Source organism: Gambusia affinis, linkage group LG23, assembly GCF_019740435.1.
Source record: "Gambusia affinis linkage group LG23, SWU_Gaff_1.0, whole genome shotgun sequence".
NCBI lineage: Eukaryota > Metazoa > Chordata > Actinopteri > Cyprinodontiformes > Poeciliidae > Gambusia > Gambusia affinis.
In genome coordinates this window covers 12,860,003-12,886,573 of record NC_057890.1, presented here as the reverse complement: position 1 = coordinate 12,886,573, position 26,571 = coordinate 12,860,003, and the positions used below count along the sequence as shown (strand labels likewise).

At 37.5% G+C, this 26,571-nt stretch overlaps 2 protein-coding genes across 3 annotated transcripts in view; one reads left to right on the top strand and one right to left on the bottom strand.

Annotated features, from left to right (window-relative positions):
* LOC122826160 overlaps window positions 1–26,571 on the top strand; it is a 31,106-nt gene that overhangs the window by 1,051 nt on the left and 3,484 nt on the right. The window contains exon 1 of one of the 2 annotated variants that reach the window (XM_044107705.1): window positions 25,713–25,941. The exons of the other annotated variant lie outside the window; for it this stretch is intronic. Coding sequence (XP_043963640.1) covers window positions 25,916–25,941 — 26 coding nt within the window. The 5' untranslated portion in view covers window positions 25,713–25,915. Of the gene's footprint in view, window positions 1–25,712; window positions 25,942–26,571 lie in introns of those variants that run through there. 2 annotated transcript variants of the gene reach the window in all.
* On the bottom strand, window positions 409–20,081 carry prrt4b (proline rich transmembrane protein 4b). Its single transcript, XM_044107695.1, has 4 exons — window positions 19,773–20,081; window positions 12,281–13,667; window positions 7,378–7,515; window positions 409–2,720 (listed from the first exon to the last, which is right to left on the bottom strand). Exons 2-4 carry the CDS (start codon window positions 13,575–13,577, stop codon window positions 673–675), a joined length of 3,483 nt encoding a protein of 1,160 aa, XP_043963630.1. The 5' UTR covers window positions 13,578–13,667; window positions 19,773–20,081; the 3' UTR covers window positions 409–672.

The window sequence follows — 26,571 nt, the reverse complement described above, 5'->3', positions numbered from 1 at the left end:
TTTTATATTTGTATTTTATTTTTACCTAACATCAAGATTTGTTTGATTATTTGAAACATTTATGTATGGCAACAAAAGCAAAATCTGATGAAATCTGTAAGGGGCTAACACTCTTACAACACTGTGTATTGAAACAGATGCTAAATATACTTTTCATATGCCAGCAGAGGGCACTGCTGCACCATATCTCAGAGAAATATGTAGATATGAGACGTTTACATTTGGAAAAAAAAAAGCATCCATACTAAGTATTTGTTATAATAACTAAACTTATGTATGTTAATACAACAGTAGCAGGTAAGAGCTTATATTTGTCACAGTACAACCTATTGGAATGTTGGAATGCCATAAAAACATTTGTACAAATACCTCTTTATTATATCACCACTTAATAAAAGTAACTCTTAATTTAACTAGCGTCATCTGCTTTTATAAGACATGTAAAATTTACAAACAGTCTCTTGGCTTTTGACAGTCTTGGCACTTAGACTCACAAGAACATTCACTAAATCCTCAAGAAGTCTTATCAAACCTCGTGAAACATTTTTGCAGCTATAGTGTTTAAGAAGTACATAAAGCTGACATGCACTATCAAATACCATTTAAAATTTCAATCATCTTGCTGCACAAAGCAGACACTCGTTTCAGGTCCCTCTTAATAAGAGTCTGTTTTTATAAATCTATAGTCTCACTGCAGATGCTTAAAGAATCCATTTGTCTGCAAACTGTAATGAATTCCTGCTGCACAGATCGATCTGTCTCAGTTGACAGGTTCAGGCTTTCCTGTGAGGCAGCTCCCAGAGCTTGGTAGTATCTTTGTGGGTTATGGGAAGCCACATTTGAGCCTTCCTGTGGAAGCTGCCTTGTATGTCTCTCTGAACTTGGGCAAAGAACAAGAGAGGAGCCAGCAAGAGAGGCACGGTACAGAGAGCAGGATGAGGAACTGCTTCTCCAACGTTCAGCTGATGAATTGCTGGAGGATGAGCCTGTGGAGGGAGATGTTGGAGCTCCTTCTGTGGCTACACCTTGAGACTGGCTGGCAGAAAACTGTAGCTGAGAGGCCATTTCAAGGCAGGATGAGGGTCGATAAAGACTGGAGTCGGTGGAGAGAGGTTCACAGGGGCCATTGCCTGGAAGCGTCCAGTGGTTGTTTACAGATGTGTCACTGCAGCGAATAGGTCTAACAGGACTGAAGAGACTCATGGGAAACAATGCTTCACTGAAGAGTGCTTCGTCTATGCTACGGCGCAAGTTGATTGGTGAAGGGGGTTGCAGGTCTGCAGTGGAGTCACTTGAAAATGAAGATCCACCTGAGGGCTCTCTGCCTCCTCTGTCCTCAGGTTTTTCTGAACCCAATAACCCTAAATCCAAGTCAAGATCTCGATATACTAAGGCCCGGTTGCTGTGGTAGAGGAGGTCCAAGCCATTCAGGCTGCTTCCAAGCCTCTCATCCATCAGAGTGTAAAGTGGAAGGCTTTCTGTCTCTCCAAGTCCAACAGTGTCAACAATAGCAAGCTTCTCTTGCTGGCTGAGTGTCCACTGGTAGGTCCCAGGAAGGATGGGGGACTTGGATGCTAGGAGTTCAGTCCAACAACTTCCAGCTGCTGGAAGCTGGTCGGAACAAAAAACTGGTTGAGCAACCACTAAAGCTAAGGTGAGACAGACCAAAAGTTCACACAGTCTACAGCTAAACTGGAAAGCCCACCAGGGCCAAGGGTAGAAGACCTCCTCCCCACCAATAACACCCATAGCATTAAGCATTGCATAAAACTGCAGTCCTGCACAAGCTAAAGAAAACAATGCTGAAAGACAAACGGTAATAGCTGCACGGTTCCAATCCCGACTCTCAGCAAATGGGCAGCGGTTGTAGCGTTCAGCTGGTGTTGGAGATGTGTTGTTTAGATGATAGATGTGTTTTGAGTCTGCCCGAACATAGATATAGAAAACAAAATAGGCAGCAGATAGAAATGTTGCAAGTGCCACAAAGGCTCCACGAGAGATCAACGACAGAAAGAGGCACAAAGGGGGCGTTTGCCGGTAGAACTTCAAGAAAGTCACTGGACCAAATGCAGCAGCAAAGTGCAAGACAACTAGACAGGCCAGGAAACAGGGTCTCTGAAAGGCTGAATATGAGAGCTGCATTCTTGAGCGCATTGAGAGGAGAAGAAAAACCAAGCCGAAAGCTGCAGTAAGACAGGGAAAAGGTGCTTCAAAGAGCATGAGTGAGGCCTCTGTGGAGGATATACGATCCTGGTGGCCATAGGCATCATAAAGAAGGGAGAAGGACCTGGTGCATGCAGCAGCTAGAAGAAACAGGCTGACTAGAGCAAAATAGCCACACCCAGATGGACATCTCAGTGGCAAGCAAAGCAGATTGAGTGCAGAGGCGAGTGTTAGCACTGCAAAGACTCCGCCTGCACCATAGACATGGGCCTCCCATGCCAGGCCCCAGGCCGCTATGGCACTGTTCCAGTCAGTGTATAAGGGCACCAACATGGGTGTAGCTGGGATTAGGAAGGCGTTGGTTGACTGGTTTGTGGCAGTGATATTTTGTGTGGGTTTCATTCTCAGGGAAGTAGTGGTATCCCAGGTGTAGGAGAGGTTGCAGATTCCAGAGCGTTCCTTATTGCAGTCTGGAAGTAAGGTGCTGTCACTGTTTGGTAGGTTAGATGTCCAGTCTTCAGTGTACAGAAGTATTGATGGAGATTCAGAGAGAATACCTACAGTGACAGATGATGAGACAATTAAATTTACTTTGCACATATGATAGTATTAATAAACTTTTTGTGACAGTAAAAAATCGAGAAGACAGAACAAGAGGGTGAATTATTTACAACTCTGGCTGAATATGAGAGCTGCATTCTGGTCTAAATCTTCTTTCACAACATTTAGCTACTTGTAAGAATAAGAGTGGAAAACAATCTGCTTTAATACATACAGCAAAAATAATGCTCCCTGTAATGTGCTAATTCTGAAAAAAACTTGTAAGTACACAACTTTAAACTGAGCTATGCCCAGAAAAGTGCGTGTGTGTGTGTGTGTGTGTGTGTCACAACCACAGAACTACTTTTTCCTGCATTACATAAGCCTTCTGGACTTTCCATGTAACTTACTTATGACCGTGTTCGTCATGTTTTGGCACTACAAAGAAACTCATTTAGCTCTGAGGATTTGGGAGTAACCATGTCTGTGTGAAATGTGCAGAAAAGCATTCACGGGTCATGTTGTAGTATGCTAATGTGGTTTAAATGCAAACCAGTTCATTCAGAAAGCATGCCTCTTTTTCAGACTCCACATTACAGAGCTTCTCATGTTTCTGCTTGTTCTTTTTTATAATAATAATTATTAAGTTGGCTGCCATTGCTGAGCTAGTGCAACCCACAGGGAGAAACGGCATCTGATTTGCACACACAGACTAATTAGTGATCTTGCTGCTGGCTTATCAGAAACAATAACACCTTCATGAACAGTCGGGGACTATAATGGACCCCCAATGACAGAAAACATCAGCCAGAATAAACTGACAACACAGTTAATCACACTATGGGCATCTAGTGTGAAGCATTAGCTTTTTGCAACTCTTTTTATGTTACAAGGATCTTCCTCACATTTTCTAATTTGTGTAAGGAGCTACATGAGTTTATACAAACTGAGAAAAACATTGATTATATTCCATTTAGCAATACCTGGAGAATTCATCAAACCTTGTGGTGCCAATTTAAAACCTCTGGCACCACAAAACCTCAAAATGTTTCCATATAAATTTAAGTTGTCTTATTTTTTTTCCAACTACGTTTTTATTCCGGTTTTAAATTTTTTTTTGGTCTCAGGCTCTTCACTTTTGTGAGTTATGTTCTTGTGTTTTTCTCTTGGTTCAGTGCTGTTGTTTTAATTTTCTTTTGGGTCAGAGACTGAATGGATGACTGCTGCTAGTTCTGTTATGTAAACAGTGCCTAGCTTTGGAGCTGCATGTGAAGAAAGAAAGGGTGAAAAACACCTTTTATTGTTCTTGCAATAAGAGGAAAACATCCTTTCCCTCTAATGCATTTTGCCTGCATCACACAATGCTCATGGGTGTCGTTCAAACAATATGTGGTCATCATGAGTTTTGTGGAGAAAAAAGACATTCAAGTAACAATATTAAGCTATCTTGTCCTCCTAGTTGCTTAATATGTTTTTAAAACCATTATTTTTCTCTCTTCCTGGCCTGGTGCTTGTCTTTATCATATTGCTTGTTTGTTTTCTGGCCTGAGTGTTGGATAACTGTCCCAGGCTTGGATGAAAATTTCAAGCTTACAGAAATATGACCCCACAGTGAGCCACTAGTGCTCCTGTCAGTGTAATATAGCAGCTTCACTTCAGAGAGTCTGATATTTTGTCCTGAGTTATCCAAACACAGTCATAGAAATATTCAGCCGATTCTTTGAAATGCAGCACACTTCACACACAAAAGTCTGAGCTAGACTGAAACAGAACATGGAAAGCATATATAAAGCTAATATTGTTTTATGGTACCAAAATAAAAATAGTCACAGTGGACAAAAAAAAAAAAAATAAAACTAGAATTAAAAGTGTGCCATTTTTATTTTAATAGAAATTATGCCTAGTACTTAGGGTAGCTAACTAGCTTTTCCTCTTGTTGCTAATTAGCAGAGTTGGGATTGAAAGGTCAGCAGTGAGAGGCAGAATCAGGCTACAGGATGTCTTGCTGAATGCTACAGAGACTCATGTTGAAAGTACATGCATGAACTCGTATTACAATAAAACATAATGAAATTGGTGATTAAATGAAAACATTAAGGCAAATTAAATACCTAAGCTTGACATTTTATCAACATATTTGTCAAATACTCCAACAATATGTTTGTTCTATGATTTTTGCCATAGCATTTAGTAGTGGAACAGAAAATTTGGCTGAAGTGTAAAACAAACACACAACAGTAGGTATTTTAAATGTGAGGGCTGCTGATAAAGTAGGTGGGGTTAGGAACAGTGTGAGGTCAGTGACTTGTCTAGCCATTTGTTTACTTTTCAGGGCAGTGGTTTGGAAGCCAGCGAGTTAGACTGAGTGGAAACAGTGGTGGGCGATTAATTAGTTCCATATTTTTCTTTTTTGCTCTTGTCAGCTGGCGTCACATTTGATCTGCCGGCTTGCTGTGTGGGTGCCTACGGTACATGGACAGATGGATGCTTGACATTCCACTTCATGCTGCTTGGCTATCTGACACATTCCTGTGCTAACAAGTCTCTCGTGTTAAGCTAAGTTGACACATCAGAAGCAGACGGAAAAGTAACCATGATGGATACCAAGGGAAAGATGATAAATAGAAGATGCTTTCATGTAAGCTATTGTATTTAGCACCCCCAGTTTCATTCATCCAACACATATTTGAATTAAAGAAAAAGAATAGTTTTCCAGTTTTTCTCCCCTAAAAAAAAGAAAAGTGTTTCATGCACTTCATTTTTAATTTTAGTTTAGGTGGATGGATGGCCATTGGTGTCATACCCTTTTATTTTTAGAGATGTGCAACAAGTCAATGCAATCTGCTGGGTATCCTTAAATAAAAACTTGGAATAACTATGGTGATTGAGCATACTGTACTATTTGATAACTTGGATCAATTGGAATGCACTGTATGTATGATTGAAATTATTTTTTGTAAAGTACCTTGACATTACATTTGTTGTCAGTTGATGCTATATAAATAAATAAATTTTATAAAACATTTGCATAGTAAAGTGTTAATCATGTTGTTACCTCTGTGACCAAATTCACATGGTTCATATAAAACAAAACCGAGACTTTTTATTCAAATATTTGATGAAGACTAGTAATAGAAATGTGGAAAAATCCTATTGTGCACATGGCTGTATTCATTTTGTGATTTCTTTCATTCTCACTTTTAAAGACTGCAGTGTCTCACTTGAGGCACCTAACCTATAGCAAAGGGAAAGTAATGCACACAAAGAGCTCTTTTTATTGTCAATGGACTATAAAACCCATTTCCATCTCGTACTGGCTGCAAGTTTATTCTGCCTCATGAAACTAAAATCTTTGTGTAGTTGGAAGCTGTTTGTCTTTGTTTTCTATTAGGTTCACCTCTGGGAAAGCAATTAAATGGGAGCACTGGGGGAAGTTAGATTAAACATTATGAGGAGGAGGACAAGTTTACTTCAGGGTAATTGTGAAACAACAGCAACTTTTTAAATAATTTATTATGCAGTGAAAAGAGACCTGCTGTCAAGAGTGTGTGTAACGACAAATTTGGTTCATCAGTCTCTTTGGGTAATTTTAGAAAATAAATAGATTCACAGACTTAGAATATTTGTGGTGTTTTTTTTCCCCACTCACTTTTGACCTACTAGATTAAGTGGCATGTATCGCTTCATTATTAACGTGTGGAAAATTGGACAGGTCTATTTTTGAAAATCACATCACATCATCTGCTATTCTGGGTGAGGTAATGTAGGTTACATCTGCTGCTGTGATCTGGGCCAAAAGTGGATCCATTCAAAAATGTATCTGAACAGAAATGAGTTTCATAATTGTGTACATTTACAATCAACCAACACATAAAACAGGCTTCATGAGAATATTTTATCATTTGACATTATACAAATATTTCATGAACCTACACTTTTACACTTCATCCTAGAAACAATAATGAGAATAATGTAACTATCACTATGATTTAAATTGATACCTGAAATATTCCCTGAAAATATTTCTTCAATTTGCATAGATATAAAAATCATTAAAAGTGAAAGACAGCATGGGGTTGAAATACAAAGAGATGGTTTTTGTCTTTTATTTCTTGTTCATCTAAAGCTGTTTTTTATTTGCAGCGTGGGAATGTTTGTTTCTTTAAATTTTGTTCTAGCTGGAATAACTATCTTCGTGTGTTGTATTATTAGTAGCAGTGACTCCATTTGTCACCCAGTCACGTCATATTTTAGAAAGAAATACAGTTTATTTGAAAAAATGGCAGCCTTTTATGTAATCATTTAATAAATTAAGTGTTTATTATTTTTTAAAAAATAATAGCTGCTTGTCTTTGAACCAATTACTTCCGTTGTATCTGAGAACAGTTCTGGGGCGTACTAGTACAGTGGGTGGGCTTCGATCCCTATCTTTTCTGCTCTCTGGTGTCCTCTTAAACAACCAGCTTGTGTGAGCAGCTTTCCTCTCCCATTGGAAGCAATTAATAGTTGCAAGGAAATGATGCAGGATACTTGTCACACATTTTCAGGTATAGAAGCATGCAGGATGGCTTATATAAACAAAGCAGCAAGCAGTCTTAATTAGTTGAAAATAAATGATTCAATTGGACTGTAATTTAAAAGAAGCTCTGATTTGTTGCTGAAGTGTTTTCTTACCTGTGTTGTGTGCCGTGGATGTTTTTAGTAGCTGAGCAGATGCTGTGGAAGTGTCTGTCAAATGTGTGTCAGCATCCCCGTCTGTAGTTGAAGTAACCAAAGCTTCATCCTCTTCCTTAGTCTCTTTGTCTGGTAGCTCTAGGAAGACACACGCAATTTCACCTCATACTGATCTCAACATAATTTAATTCACAAAGCACTGCATCTCTGGAGTAGAAAAGTAGATTAGTAGACCTGCAGCTTTCCAAAGGATAGCTTAACCATTTCTTCACTCTGCACACAGCATGTCTGAGACTTAACTCTGTAGAAAATGGAACGACTACATTTCTCAACCCAGTTCTGTCAAGAATTGGTCTATCAACCACTTAGTTGCAGGCAGCCATCCATAGAACAGTAGACTTTTGTGGTCTAATTACAATGACATCCTTATGTGGATGGGTGTGTACATCCTGGCTCACTACAAATCTAGACTCTATTCTAGTATAACCAGAAGTGGAGAAATAGAAGTTTTAGAAGATTTTTTTTTTTTTATGACCAAGCAAAATAAAAACTCCTTTCTTTGTATTAAGTATATCTTTGTAACTTTTTATGTTTTCAGCATTACCTACCAAGATTTTTAAACTGCAGTTTGGTAACTCCCTCAATGAAAACGAGGAAAATAATTATCACGTGTATAAAAATAATATACAGATTATCGGAATAGTCTGATATTGGTCAGTGGTACAATTCCGGTCAGAGGTTTGCAAAAACACAAAGGCCAACATAAATATCATTAATTTGGGAGATTTCATGATTCATTTAAAACATTCTAGGGTTCTATGGGTAAACTTTCTATACAGCACACAAAATTAATGATTGTTAACAAGAGAACAAGTGGAGAATTGTTTTAAGTCAAGTGTTGTTTCAGGGTTATGTAAGGATGTAATGTTCAAACCTTAATTAGAATTTATTGAAAAATGTAAAATATAATTCTTGATAAAGATAAATGGAACAGTGGATTAGTTGTGCAGTTAAAAACGCATAAAGATATGCTTTTAAAAATTGATGAGAGGGTTACTGCTTTATGTCGACAACACAAGCAGCTCAGTGCAGTTTCTGAGATGGTTCTGGTTACAGACAGGATCACATGTGCATGTGACAGGAGATTAAATTATGTATAATACAATCTGCTGCAAATGGTTTAATGAGAGTAAACATGTGCACAAGCTGACTTAAGAACAGTCAGGGTCCGGGTTATTAGCTCATCATAGGCAACAGTTCTAATGATTGACTGCTTGTACAGAATGCTTAAATAGCAAAATAAAAACACAAGGGGCTGTAAGGAAAGCTGAATAAGCTAAATTTCCTCTTTTGTTGCTATTCAGGTCACTCTTTCATGTTAGTGCTGTATTATTACTTTAGTTACTAATGAGTTTGTGTATAATCTACTTTCATCATGTCCTAAAGAGGTCAGATAGCTCAGTTTGCTTAACCATTTTCAAGTATATGAAAGATTTTATATCTACAGTAAGTGCTTGACTTTATTTTGATGCAATGTCACTATAAATTCCTGCAATTCATTGTTTATACCAGATTGCAGAAATAGGTTATGAAATATTACATTAGAAAGCCTTTCTGTGAATTGCAAATCAGTTTTATCATAATCATTAACGTTACAAGAACTGAAACAAAGATTTCTGAGCCATCTGTACTGATTTTGGCTCAGCAGTTTTCATGTAATGTTTTAGAGCTCCCAATTATATTCAACAGAAATATGATGTTGCTCCCCATTTCATCAAGACCAGGATAAGCTTGAGTGAGTTTTCTGAAAGAAAAACACTCACGGGTTTCTTAGAAATACCCTGAGCTTGAATAGACAAAGAAAGGAGAGAATGGAGGGCAGCATACAAGAAACCAGCAGTATGATAATCTAATCGAGAATAACAAAATAAAGAGATGCCCTGCTTTCCCTGTTATATGTCAGTCTGACATGACTGTTTAGAAAAACACGCTAGACTGAAAGAAGTATTTCTGTATTATGATGTACGTATTTTTTTCTTGTTTTATTTTACAACATTTGAAGGGTTGATGTTGTGCTGTAGCACTGAAATGAGAAGTATCTCCGATGATGAGCTCAGCACACTCGGAGTTCCACCAGGTGTTTATAAATTGCTTGTACCGCTGGCCTGGAGGAGCTGAGTGGGTACACTCAGCTCCTCCAGCTCCTCCAGCTGAGTGTACCCACTCAGCTGGAGGAACTGAGTGGGTAAGGGGCTCTATGAGACAGAAGGTGCTCTATGAGACAGAAGGTGAGCTTGCGCCTGCAGCTTTCTGGGGCTTTATGGAAATAGGTGGCACTTTTTAGTAGCTACTGATTCAAGGATTCCTCATGCATGCACGAAAAAAAATCAAAGATTAAAAAATTAAAGTTAGTAAAACATAACTAAATCTCAAAAATGTCAATTTTACATAATATCTCACTTTTAAAAATAGGAAGAAAAACTTGTAAATTTCATTCAGGATTTTTATTTGGTTAAAGCAGATTTTGGTCAGCCTTAAAAAGTGGTTTCTCAAAAATTCAAAAACTTTGTAGTTTTGTATTTGAAAGCCAAGTATTGAACTTGGCTTTCAATACTTACTTATACATCCATGCATGCTATGTTTATTCTTACTGATTTAGCACATAAACACAGGAAGGAGGTGAGTATAAAATTCAGTGTCAAAATCTTAATCCCCAACTTCTCTTTCTTTCCTACTCTCTCGTAAATGCCCTTGTTTGCTTTTGTTGCATGGTGCCTTAATGGATTATCTGACACAAATGCGCAGCATTGCTGTTCGTTTTCATCCCTGACAGCCTTCTCAAGGGCAAGGTCACATAACAAATGCTCTTTAAAGTAGAAAAAAACTACACATTTTTGTGGAGAAGATTCTTAACATCTTCAGACATGAAATTACTCAAATTGCAAAAACTGGGTAGTTCTTATATAATCCCCATTAATCCTAAACTACTGTGTGTACATTTATATGCATTTCTTTCTCACACATTTTTTATCTAACCCTCTCCAAGCATCAGTGACCCTAAAGGTGAATTCTATGTCCATGGACCAAATTGAAAGGGATTTGTTTGCAAAAAGATAAAATGACTTTAAAAATTAAATGGGGTTGGGAGGGAGGGATCTTTCTAAATGGCAAGAAGCCCGTTCACCATCCTAATAGCGACTGGCAAACAGACGGTCCCCCAGGAGAGATGGTGGTTTCGCTGAGTGTGCATTCAGAATACTGATACATGAACACAGAAGCCCTCTCCGCCCAGCTGAAACCCCCTCTCTTTGCTGTTTGCCACAGTATAATGCACCTCTGAAAACAAGCGCAGACACAACAATCGCCACAGACAAAACAGTCGGCAGATTCGGCACAGGGTGAGAGATCAGAATCTGGGATCACTGCATTCCAACACAGCTGATAATAAAAGAAAGTTTCACTTTGTACATCATAATGTCATATTACTTGTAAATATGCAAACACTAAAAATCAGTTCCTAAAGTTGGAAACTATTTAAGCATTTATAATCAGTCAGAAAATCTTAAACTTATACTTTAACAAACTGTAGCTCTACATGAATGAAGTTGAAATCCAATCAGGGCAAGGATAAACATGTGGTTCATTTAGGAATGCCAAGCAGATTCACATCATTCCAAAAAGAAAATAGGATGATACAATGTAATAAATTACAATGTAAAATTAATTTAAATGCCATAGTGCATTTAAAGAATATAATAAGAAACATGGGTTGGGTTGGCAGTATAAGACACTTGACGCTCATGAATCATGATTTCATCAAATGCATACCAAAGCCTCCCTTGGTTGGAATAATCGACTCATGATTTTCTTGCCCAACCTTTGACCTAACATGATGAATGTGTCTGTACTTGCAGGAGGATCTCCTTTTGAAATCTCATTAAGCATACAGACACCAGCCTCAGACCAGTAATGGGGGATGGGCAGAAAAAAAGGTGTTACTGTTTCAATGTCAATCCAGGGACTGCTGAAACATACTCTTTCTTCCACTAGATGGTTTACATTGCCTTCTACTTATGAACAATGCTTTTAAGAAACTCATCGTTGGTTAAAGTTGTAGTATGAAGGATAAAGAGGCTTAGAAACAGGGTGGGATGGATTACAGCTGGAAGAAAATTAACATAGGATTTAGGGGAGACGATAAATAAACAACACATCACCAAGAGTGTCTTTTGTGTTGCCCACAGCATATTGCCCAATGAATTCCTTGTCTTAATTTTTTTGGGATGCTTTGGAAATTTAATAAGACTGTGTAATTGAGTTTCTGTGTTTCTACAGCAGATATTTTTTCCATAAGCTCTTATAGTGCTGGCAGCTATCTTAATAAATTCAATAGACCAATTATTTATTATTTAAATATCATATCATGTTAAAAACTAGTACTCATCTGTGTATCATTTTAAAACTGATTACAAGGCTTGTATTCTCGTCCTTACATACAACTTCAGAAATCTGACCTTTGCAAACATTTCACATTCTGATTAGAAGGTATTCTGATTATATATTATACAAATCTTATTCCTTTCTCTTTAAATCATGCAATAAAGCTTCATGATCAAGATTATTCATCTGTCAGATTGACTATTGATAGATTTGAGAATGAGAAGATAAATAGCATATTTTTTACTAGACCGATAAGAGTTTTGAGCATTAATTTGCAACACTTTCAATATAATTTAGGTTTTATATAAATGTTAATCCTTGTGGCAGAGGTGTCACTCAATAAAGCAAAACTATCAGTAGCCTTTTGACAAACATCTATCGAACACTAAAGTCCTGCCTGCACACGATTGATCACATTTATTCAATCAATTCAGTCTCTATGGATTTGCTTAAGTCTGCTTACCTTCTACAATTGGAAAGTTGGCCCTTTGGCTTTGAGTTGTGCTTGGTATGGATTCCACATCTAAATTACGATCGATCCAGAGGGTGGTAGAGAATACTCGAGGCTGTTGTTCAGCATTCACCATACTCGTCTTAGAGAAGCCTAAGTTTAAATGGCTTTGTGTAGTCTGAATTTCTGCTTTTGTGGTCGCCTCCACTAAATTTGAATCCTTCCTGAGGGTAGAAGAGAAAACTCCTGGCTCTTGTTTGGCATTCATCATAGTGGTCTGAGAGAAACCCAAGTTTAAAAGGTTTTGTGTGGGGTTAATGTCTGAGGTTGTGCCTTCCACCGTGGTCGGATCTGTCTTTTGATAAGTAGAAGTAACCCCTGGCTGCTGCTCAGTGTTCACCAGACTGATCTCAGACAAGCCCAAGTTCCAGTTACTTTGTGTGGTGTGAATTTCTGATGTTCCTTTAACTGAGTGAAGCGCAACACTAACAGCTAAATCTTCTTGTTCCCCAACAAAATTACTTTCTGAAATGACTGGAAGAGTAACATGCCCCAGAAGGTGTGTGCTGGTTTGAGTCTCCACCAGTCCCAGGTTGGGTGTTGTGGTTTGGACTGTTTTCCATGTCAGGGCAGTGGGGACTGTAGTTTCTGGTGGGATTGTTGAAGAAATCCTTTCTGTATGAAAGGTGGTCTCCCGGTAAACACTATTGGGGAGGGGATTTTCAGTGGCACCTGTGCTAGAAGTCGCTGCTGTTGTGGATCTCCATGGTGTTGGCATATGTGTTGTGTTTTGTTCAGAAGTGTTACTTCTGTGAGGACTGTTTGTGAACAGAGTATTTCTGATATAGCTGCTTGTGGGAGAAACAAAAGTCTCACTGTTGCTCTGAGCTATGTTGCTGAATGGCAGATCTGATGTCCCAGTGGGAGGTGGCTCAGTTCTGATCCTTGTCACACTCATAAAGTGCCCTTGAGTCAATGTTGTGGTTTGTTGAGATTCCTCAGAATTGCTCCCTTCTCCTGATCCCGTGTGGTCTTGAAAGAGACCGATTAGTTCTGTCACCCCTTTGGTAGTTGTAGTTGAGATAGCATCTTCATTTTTGCCACCTGAGCTCCCAAAAAAGCCAAATGTTGGTATGGAGGAAAACTTGGGCATAGATGGAAGCCAAGAGTAAATGCTAGATTTCTCTTCAGGAGAATTTTTGCTTGATGGTGTCAGTTCCCCAGTGGCCTCTTCATCGGCCAGAGCTCGGCTGTGAAGTAGCAAATAATACCAGAAGAAGAGAGCCATGGTCCAAAGGAATCGAAGCATGCTGTCGACTGCGAAGCAGTGATTGTCACATGTTGTTCTCTATTCTTCTGACCCCTGAGGTGGGTAGAGCTGGCTTCTCTACTAAATGACCTAAAAGACAAGAACACACAGGACACTTGGTGACACACTTTTGCAACATTTGGGTTGACTTTACTTGAACGAGTTGGCATCAGTTCATATGTCTTTTTCCAAGGAACACATCTGAAAGAACTTTACTTAGTGGCCCACTTATTTAAGTGTTGAAAAGATCAAATTCATGACAACCAAATGTTGAAGTTATACGGCAGCTAAGAATGTTATGTCATCAATTCTTAGTAACACAAAGAATTAAAATACATAAAGTAATTCAAAGTGCTTTACAATTAACGACTAAGGGAGTTCCAGAAGAAACTGTATTTTGGACCTGATGAGAAAAAATCCATCCATTTATGCAGTGATATGTTCTCTAAGCTGAGCTGGAGTACTGAAGAATTGAAGTCTGGCTAGTCAGCTTAAGAATAGGGGGACCTCCTATTCTTTTGTAAAACATTACATGGTTTAAAGTCACCAGCGTGTTGCCTCAGTGAAAAGATTGGAGCACCAAAGGAATTTCCCCTGGGAGAACAACAACCTGTGTGCTTCAGCTGTACTTAACTTCCTCCGAACATAAGCAGGCTTTGGCCTTGTTGTCTTTAAATCTCAGATTTATTCGTTCTTTCAAACAGACAAAGATATTTGTGTGGGAGTGAAAAAAATAATCCATCAATATTCCAAGAAATTTGCAACGGTTATGAAGCTCTCTCTCTCTTTGAAGCTTTATCTTTTTCTAAATGATTTTGCTTTTTCAACCTATTCTTTTTGATTTGCAACTTATTTTTGCAGGTTAATGTCATGTTTTTTTTATTGTCTTAAGTAAATTATTTTCCTTTTCAATTTAATCATTTATGAGCCAAAAAAGTCTCAGTGGTCAGTAGACTACCTGTTTAACCACCCATTTCTCCCTGTATTTTTACCTCAAGAGATGAACAACACTTTCTTAATAAAAATCTGAACTCTGACTAACAGAGGATTAAACAGAGCTTCCCACACATACTCTACTTTTAGCACTTTGACTGAGCAGCGTGAAGATCAGTTTCCATAGGGGTAATGCTTATTTCTGGTAGTCGTTCGTTGGAGCTTGCAGTGACCAACCTGCACACTGTTCAGACATGCAGAGATGTGATTGTAATTGAGATTGGACTTCAGTCTGTATGTTTGCACACTGTGTACTTATTTGCCCACTTGTACTGTTCTGTAGTTGGTGTAAACACCCACGCGTGCTCTTCCTTCTGGTTTCTTTAGAGATTTTGTCAACAGCTTCTAATACAAATAAACAGCAAAAGGGAATAGTGTCTTGAAGTAAATGATCTTTTCTCTCCAGTTGCTCTGCCATAAAATATTTATTAAAACAGCAGAAGGTATGTATAATTTAGTTTGGGTAACATTCTCACATTTCACTAGTATCACTTTCATTCATCATCTTAAAGTGAAGGAAAGCTCAAAAAAAGTGAAAAACACTATATAGGATGGATTTAGCAGATACTACTCAGGTTTTTTCCATTACCTTATGTTACCCAATGTACATGGAATGACAGTACCTCCATTTATTTCTTTTTTCTTTTCACCTCAGCAGGTTTGTCATCTTCCTGCATCTCTGGCATATCTGTACCTCATCAAGCCTTGTGATATTCTGAATAATTATGACTATAGGACTTGTATATGGCAGTAGTAATTTGGGAGCAATATGGCAGTCATGTGCATCCTTAGTGTTTGCATCCTCAACAGTATTGCCAATCTTTGGGTTTTGTTATATCCATACCAATTTTCTGAAACATACTCCAGATTCCAAGTTTGACCTTAAATATTAAACGGGTGCATAGTGATGGAGTTTTGACTTTAAGTCAGACGTTTGTGGAATATAATAATTTAGAAAAATGAGAGTCAAATTGCACAGACAGATTTGTTTGGGAAAACTGTATTTTACCACTTCATCTTGATATTCAAAGTTTTGTTCAGTCTGTAATTTTTTGAAAAAAGCATCTTTAGGCCCCAGGGCTGGTTGTTCACTAATGAACAAGCAAGTCAACTTGCTCAGGCATCAAACATCCTATTAAGAATATGAACACACTTTTAGGTTAGGTTATATAAGGACTCGATAAGCCTTAGACGCATTCCTGTCACCCTGAAATACTTAAAAAAAACTCAACCATATAAAAGAAAACCAGCTATACTAGAAGAAGAAACTATTTCATCTTGACCAAGCCAAAGCAATTGAGGTTATGGAGTTAAAATATATTGCAGTGTCATCTAATAATGATAAATTGCTGAATTACCTGTCATAAATAATCAGTTTGATTGTCACATCCATCATTTTGAGTAATGAACAAGCAAGTCCACATAGTTTCCTCATTAGCTACTTACCAACCTTCTTTTTTCAGCAATCACCCACCACATCTGACTCACGCCTGGTTAAGTTGTGGTCGTAAATGGAACTAAAGCATACCAAGTGTCAGTCAGGAAATTAACCCCATACCTTCTGTTATTTTGTTTCCAATTCTCAGATGGAAGGATGAATCTGATGCTGTGCTGCGTTCAATGAAGCAGAGGTGCACAGAGCAAATAATACAGGCAGCAGAACAGACACAAAAACTCAAACCACCATGTTATTATTCTATTGTGCACTTTTCAGTACAAGAGAGAAGTTCAACACAGCAGCAGTCTCTGTCATGTGCATCCTTGTTTGCCAGAGTCTTTCTGTGTGTTTATCAGAATCCCTTTTTTGATTCACTTTGAGCACAAGCAGCCATCTTGATCATAATCTGCCCTCATCTTGCTGTAGTCTACTTCTGTATGGATGTTTGCTTTTCTTTTATTTTACTGATCTGGTGTCACACTTTTGCCTCTTTAAGTCTTTCACAAATCTTAATGCTGCTGTTGTAGTTGCCCTTATTTAAAGAAAAAAAACATGATCACATAGTTAAAATTAGGATGGAAAATGCTGTAAAACCTGAGGTGAAATAGAGGAACACTATCAAAAATAGAGCTGTTTGTCTTTGCTGACTGGCTAAAACCAAGACTCTACGATCAGTGGAGCCACAAACTGAGATGATCTGACAGTTGCCCATGTCCTTACTTTTTAACAAACCTGCTCTTAGCTGGTTTGTGTATCAGTGACACAGTCCAGTATAATGGAGTAATTCACCTTCCTGCAAATGGCTACTACTGTGGGTGATAGTTGTCTTTTTTTTTTTCTGCATGTGTGGGTGTGCATATTTACAAGCAGTACTTTTTTCTCTCTAGTATTATTTCCATGGTTATGTGTAAGTGCTCTTACATGTGGGCACACATGTTTTTTTCCCCTCATGGTCTTGGATGTTTTTAAGTAAGGCTTTTTAACGTCACGGTCTTCCATCTAGTGACCTTTTCCAGATGTCAGTTCAGCAAATATTCAATGTGACTGGGTGTTTTAAATCAACAGGGAGGTATTTCATGTCAAGTGAGGGAAGTCACTTGTTTGAGTATTAAACATTTATTACTAAGACAAAATAGTAGAAAATAGCTGTTGTGAGCATACCTAAAAAGTTTTCTGAAGATCTTTTTAGTTTATCAAACCTAACACATGAAAGATATGATTGTAAATTTGCCCCACTCGATTTTAAGCTAAGTGGTTAATGTTTTGTAAACAGCAGCAACACGATGCCCTATTTATTGCCCAGACATTACCATAAACATTGATTAGATCAGACATTCCAGATCCGTTTTGCACTTTAGAATGAATCATTGTGCTTCCCACTGAGTAAAATCATTACTACTACCGAGTTATTTTTTCCCCCCACTATGTTTAGAACAAGATTGAAGTGAACTCAAACATGACTCCCCAAGATTTTAAAACGGTTCTCTAAATGAACAGCTTTTTGAAAATGATAAATAGAAGGATTTAAAAATGTATAGAGGGTAAAATCAAAATGTAAATATAACTCAAACAAATTCTTCCACTTTAGTAGACATTCAAAGGAAAATCCTCAGTTTGATAGTTTTATTAACATTCTAAGCTGCAAGTTTAATCTTTTTCTGGTGCTAGTGTTTGAGCTATGCTCATTTGCCCCTTTGCCAATTTCTACTCACCACTTCATTTTAGAACATTACAAATTTATCCCTCTCTACTGCCAGATTGAACCCAAGTCACATTTTCCACCAGAGATTTTTCCTCAGTTGACGTTTTTGTTGTGAAGAGAACCACTGACAGGAAAATTGACAGGAAAATCTATTTTTATACATCTTGCATTCTAAAAATAAAGCACCATTTTATGAAACAATTAACCATAATGATGTTTTGAGGGATGATCATGTTTGCATTAAGCAGTTATTTACACAGAAGTTGATGATTATTAACATGGGATGTGGTGGGGGAAGGAGCCACAAACTCAATAATCTTACTGAGTGAAACAGATGAATGGAATTTGTAAGACATTGTAAACTGTTTTGGGACTTATTTCTCTTTAATTCTTTGTACTTTATTTTTTCCACTTTATATTTGCATATTCTGCCTTGAAGTTTTTGAGTCTGAAGTTGTTTTATGGTGGCTAAAATAGGTAACATATGAACAGTTTGTACCTTTTTACCAAAATTCAAAACATAATTCTGAACTATCTCTTTAAGCTCTCTTGCAAAATTTAATGAATTATTCTCTTTTGTTAGGTTTGCATTTTAACTCTGGGATTAACTATTCCATGCTATCCATAATTCTGAGTTTAGTTGCACTTTAAACTATATTATTTATTCTTATTAGAAGTAATATTAGCACCAATGGTACTGTTAAAGTAATATTTAAGTATTTTGAATGAAGATTGCAATAATATATTTAGAAATAATTCCAAAAACATTTTTGTTTGTTGCTGTGTGCAACATTTTCACAAGGCTGTAAAATGTAACATTTTGCAATGTATTTAACATTGCCCATGTTTATTATTACTCAACAAAGAATTTAATATGCAGCCTTTAGTTTAATCAAAACCCAGTCTTAATGGGCCTCAAGTTCCAATTATTTTGAATTTTATCTTCCACATCAGAGGTCTCTTAATCAACTCATGAGTTGCAGCAGATCCACAGATTGAATTATGCAACCAGCTACAGTCAATAGTCCCTGGACATTATCGACCCTAATGAAAGCTGCTATCTTGTTAAATAGTAAAAAAAATAATAATAAGTCACTGTTGTCTCTGAAAGATCTGCACCACAAGTTAGACTCTAACAGGTGACTTAACCACAGTTAGCTTTACCGCTCTGACTCCCTCTGTTTACAAACAAGATTTATTTCTTGCGTTTTCTTTGGCACGTGCTCTTGCAGCTCCACTTAGTACACACAAGGTACCATTTAGAGCGAGATGCTAAGCATTTCTTATGAATTAATACATAATGTATTCTGATCCTTTAAAATAAGCTTTCGAACACAGCTTGAGTGTGACATTTATTGATTAGGGTAGTCGCTTGGGTTAATCTAAGCTCTGATGAATGCACTGAACATGATTACTTTAAAGGATGCTCTCTAGCACAGACGTTCCACTGGCTGCCTTTGCCATGGTGACAGCCGAAGCCAAAGATGTTGCGGTAATCTCACAGATTTGAGAACCATTTGGTTTTTTCTGCTGCGTTTGAAGAAGTGTAGATTTTGCTCTTGATTGCAAAAGGGCAATTTCTCATGCAGTTCATCTCAACTAGAATGTTTCCTGTTTCACTGACATCTAAACAGATGCACATGCTTGCAAATATTTTCCGTATGCTTCACTGAAAATGGGATGAACAGTCATGGATACACCATAACCATGGATTTACATGCTAATGAAATATGTTACCATGGTTTTTCTCCAAATGTCACACTGAGAGACACTGTCATTAACCTTGTATGATAGCTTATAGAAAGGATTTCGTCTTACCAATTTATCAATTTTTATGTATCAATACACTGAGAATTATCTTACATTTTTGAGTAAATACAATTAGTTTGTGTATGTCAGATTTTTTTACCTGCTGTGTTATTGCAGCTATGTTTGCTCTTCAGTATCTACAAGATTCAGTATGTCTCAAACCCATATGTTCCATATCCTTGAAGCCTGCTAAATTAACCATCCAGGATTAAACAGAGACATCTAAGAGGACAAGAGAATGTCAGCTGCTTACCTGCAGACGTATGTAGTAAGATGGAGAATCCACTGCAAGCGGTGTTAGGAAGAGAGTGAGTGTGTTGCAGGCAAGACGGCTTTTTGCGAGCCTCTGTGGGTTTGTCCGTGTGGAATAGAGTTCCAGTCTCCCTCCCTCCCACTCGCTCTCTCTTTTCTCTCACTCTCTCTCGCTCTCCCCCTGTTGGTCTCTGTCGCTCTCACTCACTGCACGGCTCCCTGTTATAATGCCCACGGTCACACCTCACTGAGCAAATTGTTCATCACCAAAGATCATCCACCACCGTGGACACCGGGGTGCACGGTAAAAACAACGTTGGCTTATGCAAGCAAGCTTTCTGAAAATGAAATGCAAAGCCTACACATTCATCCACACATATTCTCAACCTCAAAGCTGCTGACCTTTGCATGCAGTTGTTTTTTTTTGTTTTTTTTTAAAGCATGACATTGAAATCAAACGGCACATGACATTGACTTCTCACTATATAAACAAGGTAGAGCTAGGTAGATGAAATAGCTTCACATATCAGAAATGCAAAAAAGGGGCAATATTGGTAGAGGTTATTAAGCATTGAATGGGAGAATGACTTTCTTGCATAGTTTGATACTCCATTCCATTTCAGAATAACAAAACAGAAATACATGTGGGAAAAGAAACATTTAAATTTGCAATTACTCTATTTCTGTATAACACATACATTGAATTAGCTCTAATTTTTGAAATTGGATCATTTTAAAACATTTTTTTATCTGAGTTTACAAGAAATGTTCAAAGTCAGTGACAACTCCAAGATTGTAATTGGATCACAATCTTTGCTTATTAAAAACTGTTCCTTTATCTGCCCTGATGTACTAAAAATATTTATCTAGAGTAAACTTAGGAATTATGAGAAAATCATAATGACTATTTCAGGCAGATATTAGGTTGTAAACTGTACAGGCTAAAGATGGTTGATGTAAAGATTAAATAACAATGGTCCAAGAATCCATCTTTGTGGAATACCTGGATACATATTCATTATTTTTAAATTGTTCATATATACAGTTTAATATAAGATCTGTATATTTTCTTTTCTTTTTTTACTTGAACCGTATTCATTTATAATTGTATTGATCTATAAAGGCACACTTACTAGAAAGTATATATTGTGTAAGGTCCAGTTCACCTTTGGCACAGTTTGAAGCATTGTGTTGAAATTTGAACAACAAACTTATCTTTGATGAGATCTGAAGCGTGCAATCAAAGGGTGTTCCTCTGCAAACTCTTCAGCAAAATAGTCTGAGCATCTCTGATCAAATGATCCCAAGGAATTTCAAATATAGAACAATCAGCAAAGTAAGGAAACATCATTTCCTGAGCAGTGGCTGAGTGCTCCCAGCAGTGCCAGAGCCCACTCCTCAGTCTCTCTGGGTCCCTCCAGCTGAGGGGAGATCGCCTTGATAACATGCTTCACCTTGACTCTCCTTTCTATTCTTACCACCTTTGTTTTAGTCCAGTCACATTGAAAACTCATTTCCCCTGTCTGAGCACTTTCTTCAAATGCATCGGATTGCCATATCAAATAATAGAATTTCCAGCACATTATTTTGACGTCTGAGAGTACGACAGCCCAGATACTGTTAACGGATTCTTTTTTTTCTAGTGATATGTTGTGCTAAGCAAGTGGCAAGCATAAAATGACAGGAATCAGAACGATCCATGCTTTTCAAGGAAATGATATTCATTCTTTAGAGATTTTTTCCTAGATTTCAGCCTTTGCTCCACAGCAGAGAGTGATGTCACAGGTAAGGTTAAGCTTAGGGCAGACATAAATATTTAAGCTATGAACTGTGCCAGAGGACAGTGTTGATATAACAAGTACTGCATGTGTTTCAGACTGCATTAATACACACACTCACATCGCCTCTATTTGAGTTCCCTTGGGATTTGGGGTAACCAAAGGGCAGGAAATGGTAATTCTTTGAAAATGTTTACATTTTAACAAAACTCTTCTAACATGGTTAATAACTTTGGTTAAATTGTACAACATGCCATTGTTTGTGTAGATTTACTTTTTAAAAAATTGAGTAATAGAAATGTAGAAACATGACTATTACTGAAGTTAAAAAAAAATGCTCATGCAGATCTTGTGATTGGAGATTTTTCTATAATTTGACAACTCTTTAGAAAGGATCATAAAAAATATAATCTACATTAGCTAATTAAAGGGCTGCGCTGTGAAGCTACTGCCAACAATATGCTGGGTAAGAGCCCTGGTTTTGGGATCTTGCTGCATGGAGTTGCAGTGCATCTTGTAATTGCCCTCAGATATGAGTGTGTGTCTCTGGGTTGCACTGCAATGGGGTAGCAACGTGTCCAGGGCGTCTCACCGAATGAAACTAGCACCAATCACACACATTCCTTATCAATGTGACAAACTGTTCTGTACCTTACTGTGTGTTTCGTGCCTTCTCAAGTCTTTCTGGCATCTTTAGGTCTTTAGGCGTGCTGCATTTGTGACTGTCCTCTCTCCTTGAACATGCCGCTGGCTTCAGCTGACGGAAAGTCCAGGACAATGGGTGATTGTGAGGGTCAAAAAACAAAAGATGGAGACAACAATGGGCACTCACAATAGTGTATGGACTCTGCCATGTGCACAGACATTCGTGTAATTTTTTATATTAAAATAATCTTATCAAGATCTTACAATTGCCGAAAATAATTGTTCTCTTTTCAGCTGGTACTTAACTTTATTGAAAGCATATTTTTGTGTCTATTTCTCCCACTATTTGTGCGATCATAATCTAAATACCAGTGAACTGTTTCCCCTTGATAAAAGCAAAACTTTTATTTATTTATCATTGTTTTAGGTTGAAAAGATAACAACCACACTTCTCCCTCTAATGAACAGTCACACATTGGCTCAAAAAGCTACATGTCTTTAATTGTGTTTTGAATGTAAACTATCCTACGAAAAGGAGGAGAAATTGTTTTAGAGAGCAGGATTCAAGATGTAAAAAGTTGACAAAATTCTTGGAGCACCTGGAAATAAATTATGAAAAGATTCTGCCAATATTCTGTTTCTTTTATAGATGTAAATTCACCTAGATTCTTCTAACAAAAGCCTCCATTGCATGAGTAAATTAATCAAGAACTTCCATATGGATTTAACATGTTATAGTTCTATCTGGATCACATTACATCATAATGTTGCATTGTCAGTTTTTATTTACAAAATGTTATGTACTACGTATAACATATCATATCCTAACGGATAATATGCAAAGGCATGATGCTAATAAAACAGCCTTGAAAAACAAAAGTTAAATTCAGTTGGATATGTAAGTATGTATCTTGAAAGATGCAGAGACGATAAATTTGCCTAGAATGAATGCAAGCATAAATATTAGTCGATTGTCTTCTTCAGTCTCCTTACTAGTAGCTAGAGTTCACTGGTGTGTTACCTAAACTCGGTAGAAATAAAGACTGTCCAATGAAGGGCTGAGAGGTTAGAAAGAAAAGCTGCATCATGAAGACCAAAACACATAGAAGAAAAATTAGGGATACACATGTGGATAGGTTTAAAGACCCGTAAACTCCCATTTACAGGCACTGCCTCCAGTCTAATTGAGCTTGAACTATTTTACAAAGAACATGCCCATTATCCAAAATATCCTTTACTTTGTGTTGGTTCATCACACATAGTGCTCCCCAAACTTGTGACTAAATGGGACAAAGTTGTAAAAATTCTCCAACTTACTGACTGGGTTTGGCGTACACGTCTGGTGTTAAGTGCTTCAGGCTCAGTAGGATCCAGTTTGTTTTTTTGTTTTTTTCTGATTTATTATATTTTGTTACACCCTTCAAGCACTAAACACCATAAAGTGTGTTAATATTTCCAGTTGCTTCTGGTTATATTTTCCAAACTGCCCTTTGCATTTCCTCATTGTAACCTCAAAATCATAATTGCTAAGTAAAAAGTTATTTGGATGTTCCAATGCTTTGACAGTTCAGATGCGGTGCGCTGTGTTGATTTCATTGTGCAGATGAATCGTCTGAAGAAAATGTGATGCTGGGTGAAAGTGTGATTGAGTGAGAAGAGCAAAAAGGAAAAGACTGAGAAAAAGCAGGAAGCTGCAGTGGAATTTCCACACCCTTATGTGGGTGGACCCCGCTTGCATTAAAGAACGGAGTAGGCACATTTCCCCCTCTGTTCCTTCTTTTTCTTCTATGTATTCCCCTCCCTCCCTACTTTCTCTCTTTGCTTGGATAATAGAGGCCATGTTGAAACAATACAAAAAGGAAAGGCTGTGGGGTGATGTGGCAGCAAATGGAGAGGTGGTCCTCACAGCCTTTCTTTAGAGGGTGAGATTTGAGGGGGTTTGCAGGGGTATGTGTAGAAAATTGGCAGGGATAAGGGTGAAGGGCTGTTTAAAATAATGATGTAAGATGGGAATCAGGGGCGTAAAGCAGAGGGAGGGGCTGCTGGTGTAAAACATACTACAGAAACATGGCCTGGGAAGGGCAAGAGTAATGTTTTTGTGGAACTTGAATATTTTTCTGGCTGGCTGAGCCTAAAAGTAGTCATGTTGCGTCATAAAAAAACTCAACTTTTCCTTTTGCTCAAATAAAATGGCAATAGTGTTTTGACATGCTCACTTTTCATGTAATTAAATACATTTTAATATACTACAAGGACTTAATGAAGATTTCATTCGACAATTTCATGTGGAAGAATAATTTCCACTTAAACCTAGTAACTGGTTGAACTGCCATTTGTAGCAACAAAATAAGAGGTTTTTTAGATCCCTGTGAATAAATTTTATCCAACTTTTCTTTGCAAATGGTTTTAATTCTACACTATAACGAGTTAAAGGTCTTTTATTTGACAGCATTGCTGTCAGATTTACATCCAGAACTTTTATATAATTTTTTGCTCAGCCAGAGGTGGATGTTCTGAAGTATTTGAAATATTGTCATGCTACATAACCCAAGATAACTTAAGCTTAATGTTACAAACTGAAGGAGGGACTTACTCCTTTGAGGTTTTCTGATGAAAACTACAATTCAGGGTTTTATTAGAGTACATTTTTCTGAAATCCTGTGATTGTTTATGTTCAGTGTTAAGAAATCGTCCTTGTAACTCTTTCCAGAGCTGAATGGTGTCAATGTTGCTTTATTTATTTATTTTTTAATTTTTAGATATTTTATTTTTGTTTATTAAAACACTGTAATTAAAGAAAGAATGAATTCCAGACTGTTCTCCATGACCTTGGATCAGTTTCAGGGCCAATCAAAGCCGCAGCCAGTCAGATTTTCAACAAACAAGCCCAACAGTAACATTGGTTAGACTCATAAAAGTGCTTAGTATGAGCTGGCGAAACTATTCTACACTAGTTTGGTCCTCAGAGTTTATGAATAACAAGCAGGAAACTAGGCAAGCATAAGGATTTGAGTGAGTTTTATGTAATGCGTTTTATCTGAAAATGGTTTTCAAGTTTGCTTCTTATTTTTATTTATTTTTTAAGAAAAATGCCCTTATGCTTTTCAGTTTCTAACTGCATTTTTTATGTGCAACATTTTATGTTTTAAAATATAAATTACATACGGTATATTCTCTTGGTTGTCCTGTGGTGTTTTACAGATAAATAACGTAACATGGCACCATCTTGTGGCGCCTACTAAGTACTGCAGGTATGATTAGTAGGTCAGGATAAACTCTTAGTATGACCTTGTAATGTTTCCTTATTTAGCTTACTGAGGTCATCAGTGTGAGTTTGTTGTATTTACGCTTTGCGGCCTTGAGTTATCAGTTATAAAGTCTGAAACTGTTTGTGCAGAAATATTCATCATATTTAAAACCAGTAAATGTATGAGTTTAGATTCGTGCCTTTGCGTTATGTTCATCCTGCAATGTAGATTATGTTAATAAGTACTCTACTTGATTTTTGTTCTGGTGGCGGGAGCGAGCATGGCAAGAAAATCACGCGTGCACGGTATATTGCGGAACTGGGTTTAGGGGGGCGTGTGAGCGCGCGAGCGTCATTTAAATCCACGGCTATCCGTTGCCACGGCAAATTGGCAGTACGTCGTATCTGAGCAAGGCGTGCAAAGTAATTTTCCAGACCACCAAGCGGACAAGGACGCGTTTTCCATCTCTCAGCATGGGGAACCTTGCACTATCCATCAGGTAAAACATGAAATGAATCGTTGCTTTGATATGATTCAGGAAAATGAGGACAGGTTACTAATGTATCATTTTGAGACGCGGTGGGAATATATTAACATGTTCGAGTTCACAGCATCTAGCCTTACATTTAGCTTCAATTGTAAAGGAGGAGGGCTTCAGAAGCTGCTCCCTTTCCTTTGTTGGCGTTTGGTTATTAAGTCTTTTCAGGAATTCAAGGATCTACAATTGGCCGACATATGAAAAGCACTCGTGGTCTATTTTTAGAAGACTATTGTAGTTAAAATCCCAAGAATTGGGAGAAATCGAAAGCTGACATGAAGCTGTGTACGTTTAGGCTACAGAAGGTAACAAACAAAAAAATATTAGTTTGTATGCGTCGCAATGGCTACACCAAACCTAGAGGTTCTGAATGCTGAAATGTTTAGATAGTTTACAATTTTTTCTTTGTTTAGATTTGAACGTGATAATTAAACTATATGCTTTATTGGCTAAATGTAAATGAGAAGAAATGGCAAATATTTTCTAGACATACAAATAAGAAATAAAGCGCATATTTGGTAATTGTGGGGAGCCAAAATCAACACCGTTTTGGCAAGGAGCCTTTTATTGCATCACAAAATTATTTAACAG

What these genes read in the sequence shown, in the direction of transcription:
- prrt4b (XM_044107695.1), bottom strand. Translation starts at nt 13,577, where the DNA reads ATGCTTCGATTCCTTTGGACCATGGCTCTCTTCTTCTGGTATTATTTG. An exon ending in CAACTTTCCAATTGTAGAAG is followed by an intron (nt 7,516 to 12,280) that starts GTAAGCAGACTT and finishes GTGTCTTCCTAG; the next exon opens with AGCTACCAGACAAAGAGACT. An exon ending in ATCCACGGCACACAACACAG is followed by an intron (nt 2,721 to 7,377) that starts GTAAGAAAACAC and finishes CTGTCACTGTAG; the next exon opens with GTATTCTCTCTGAATCTCCA.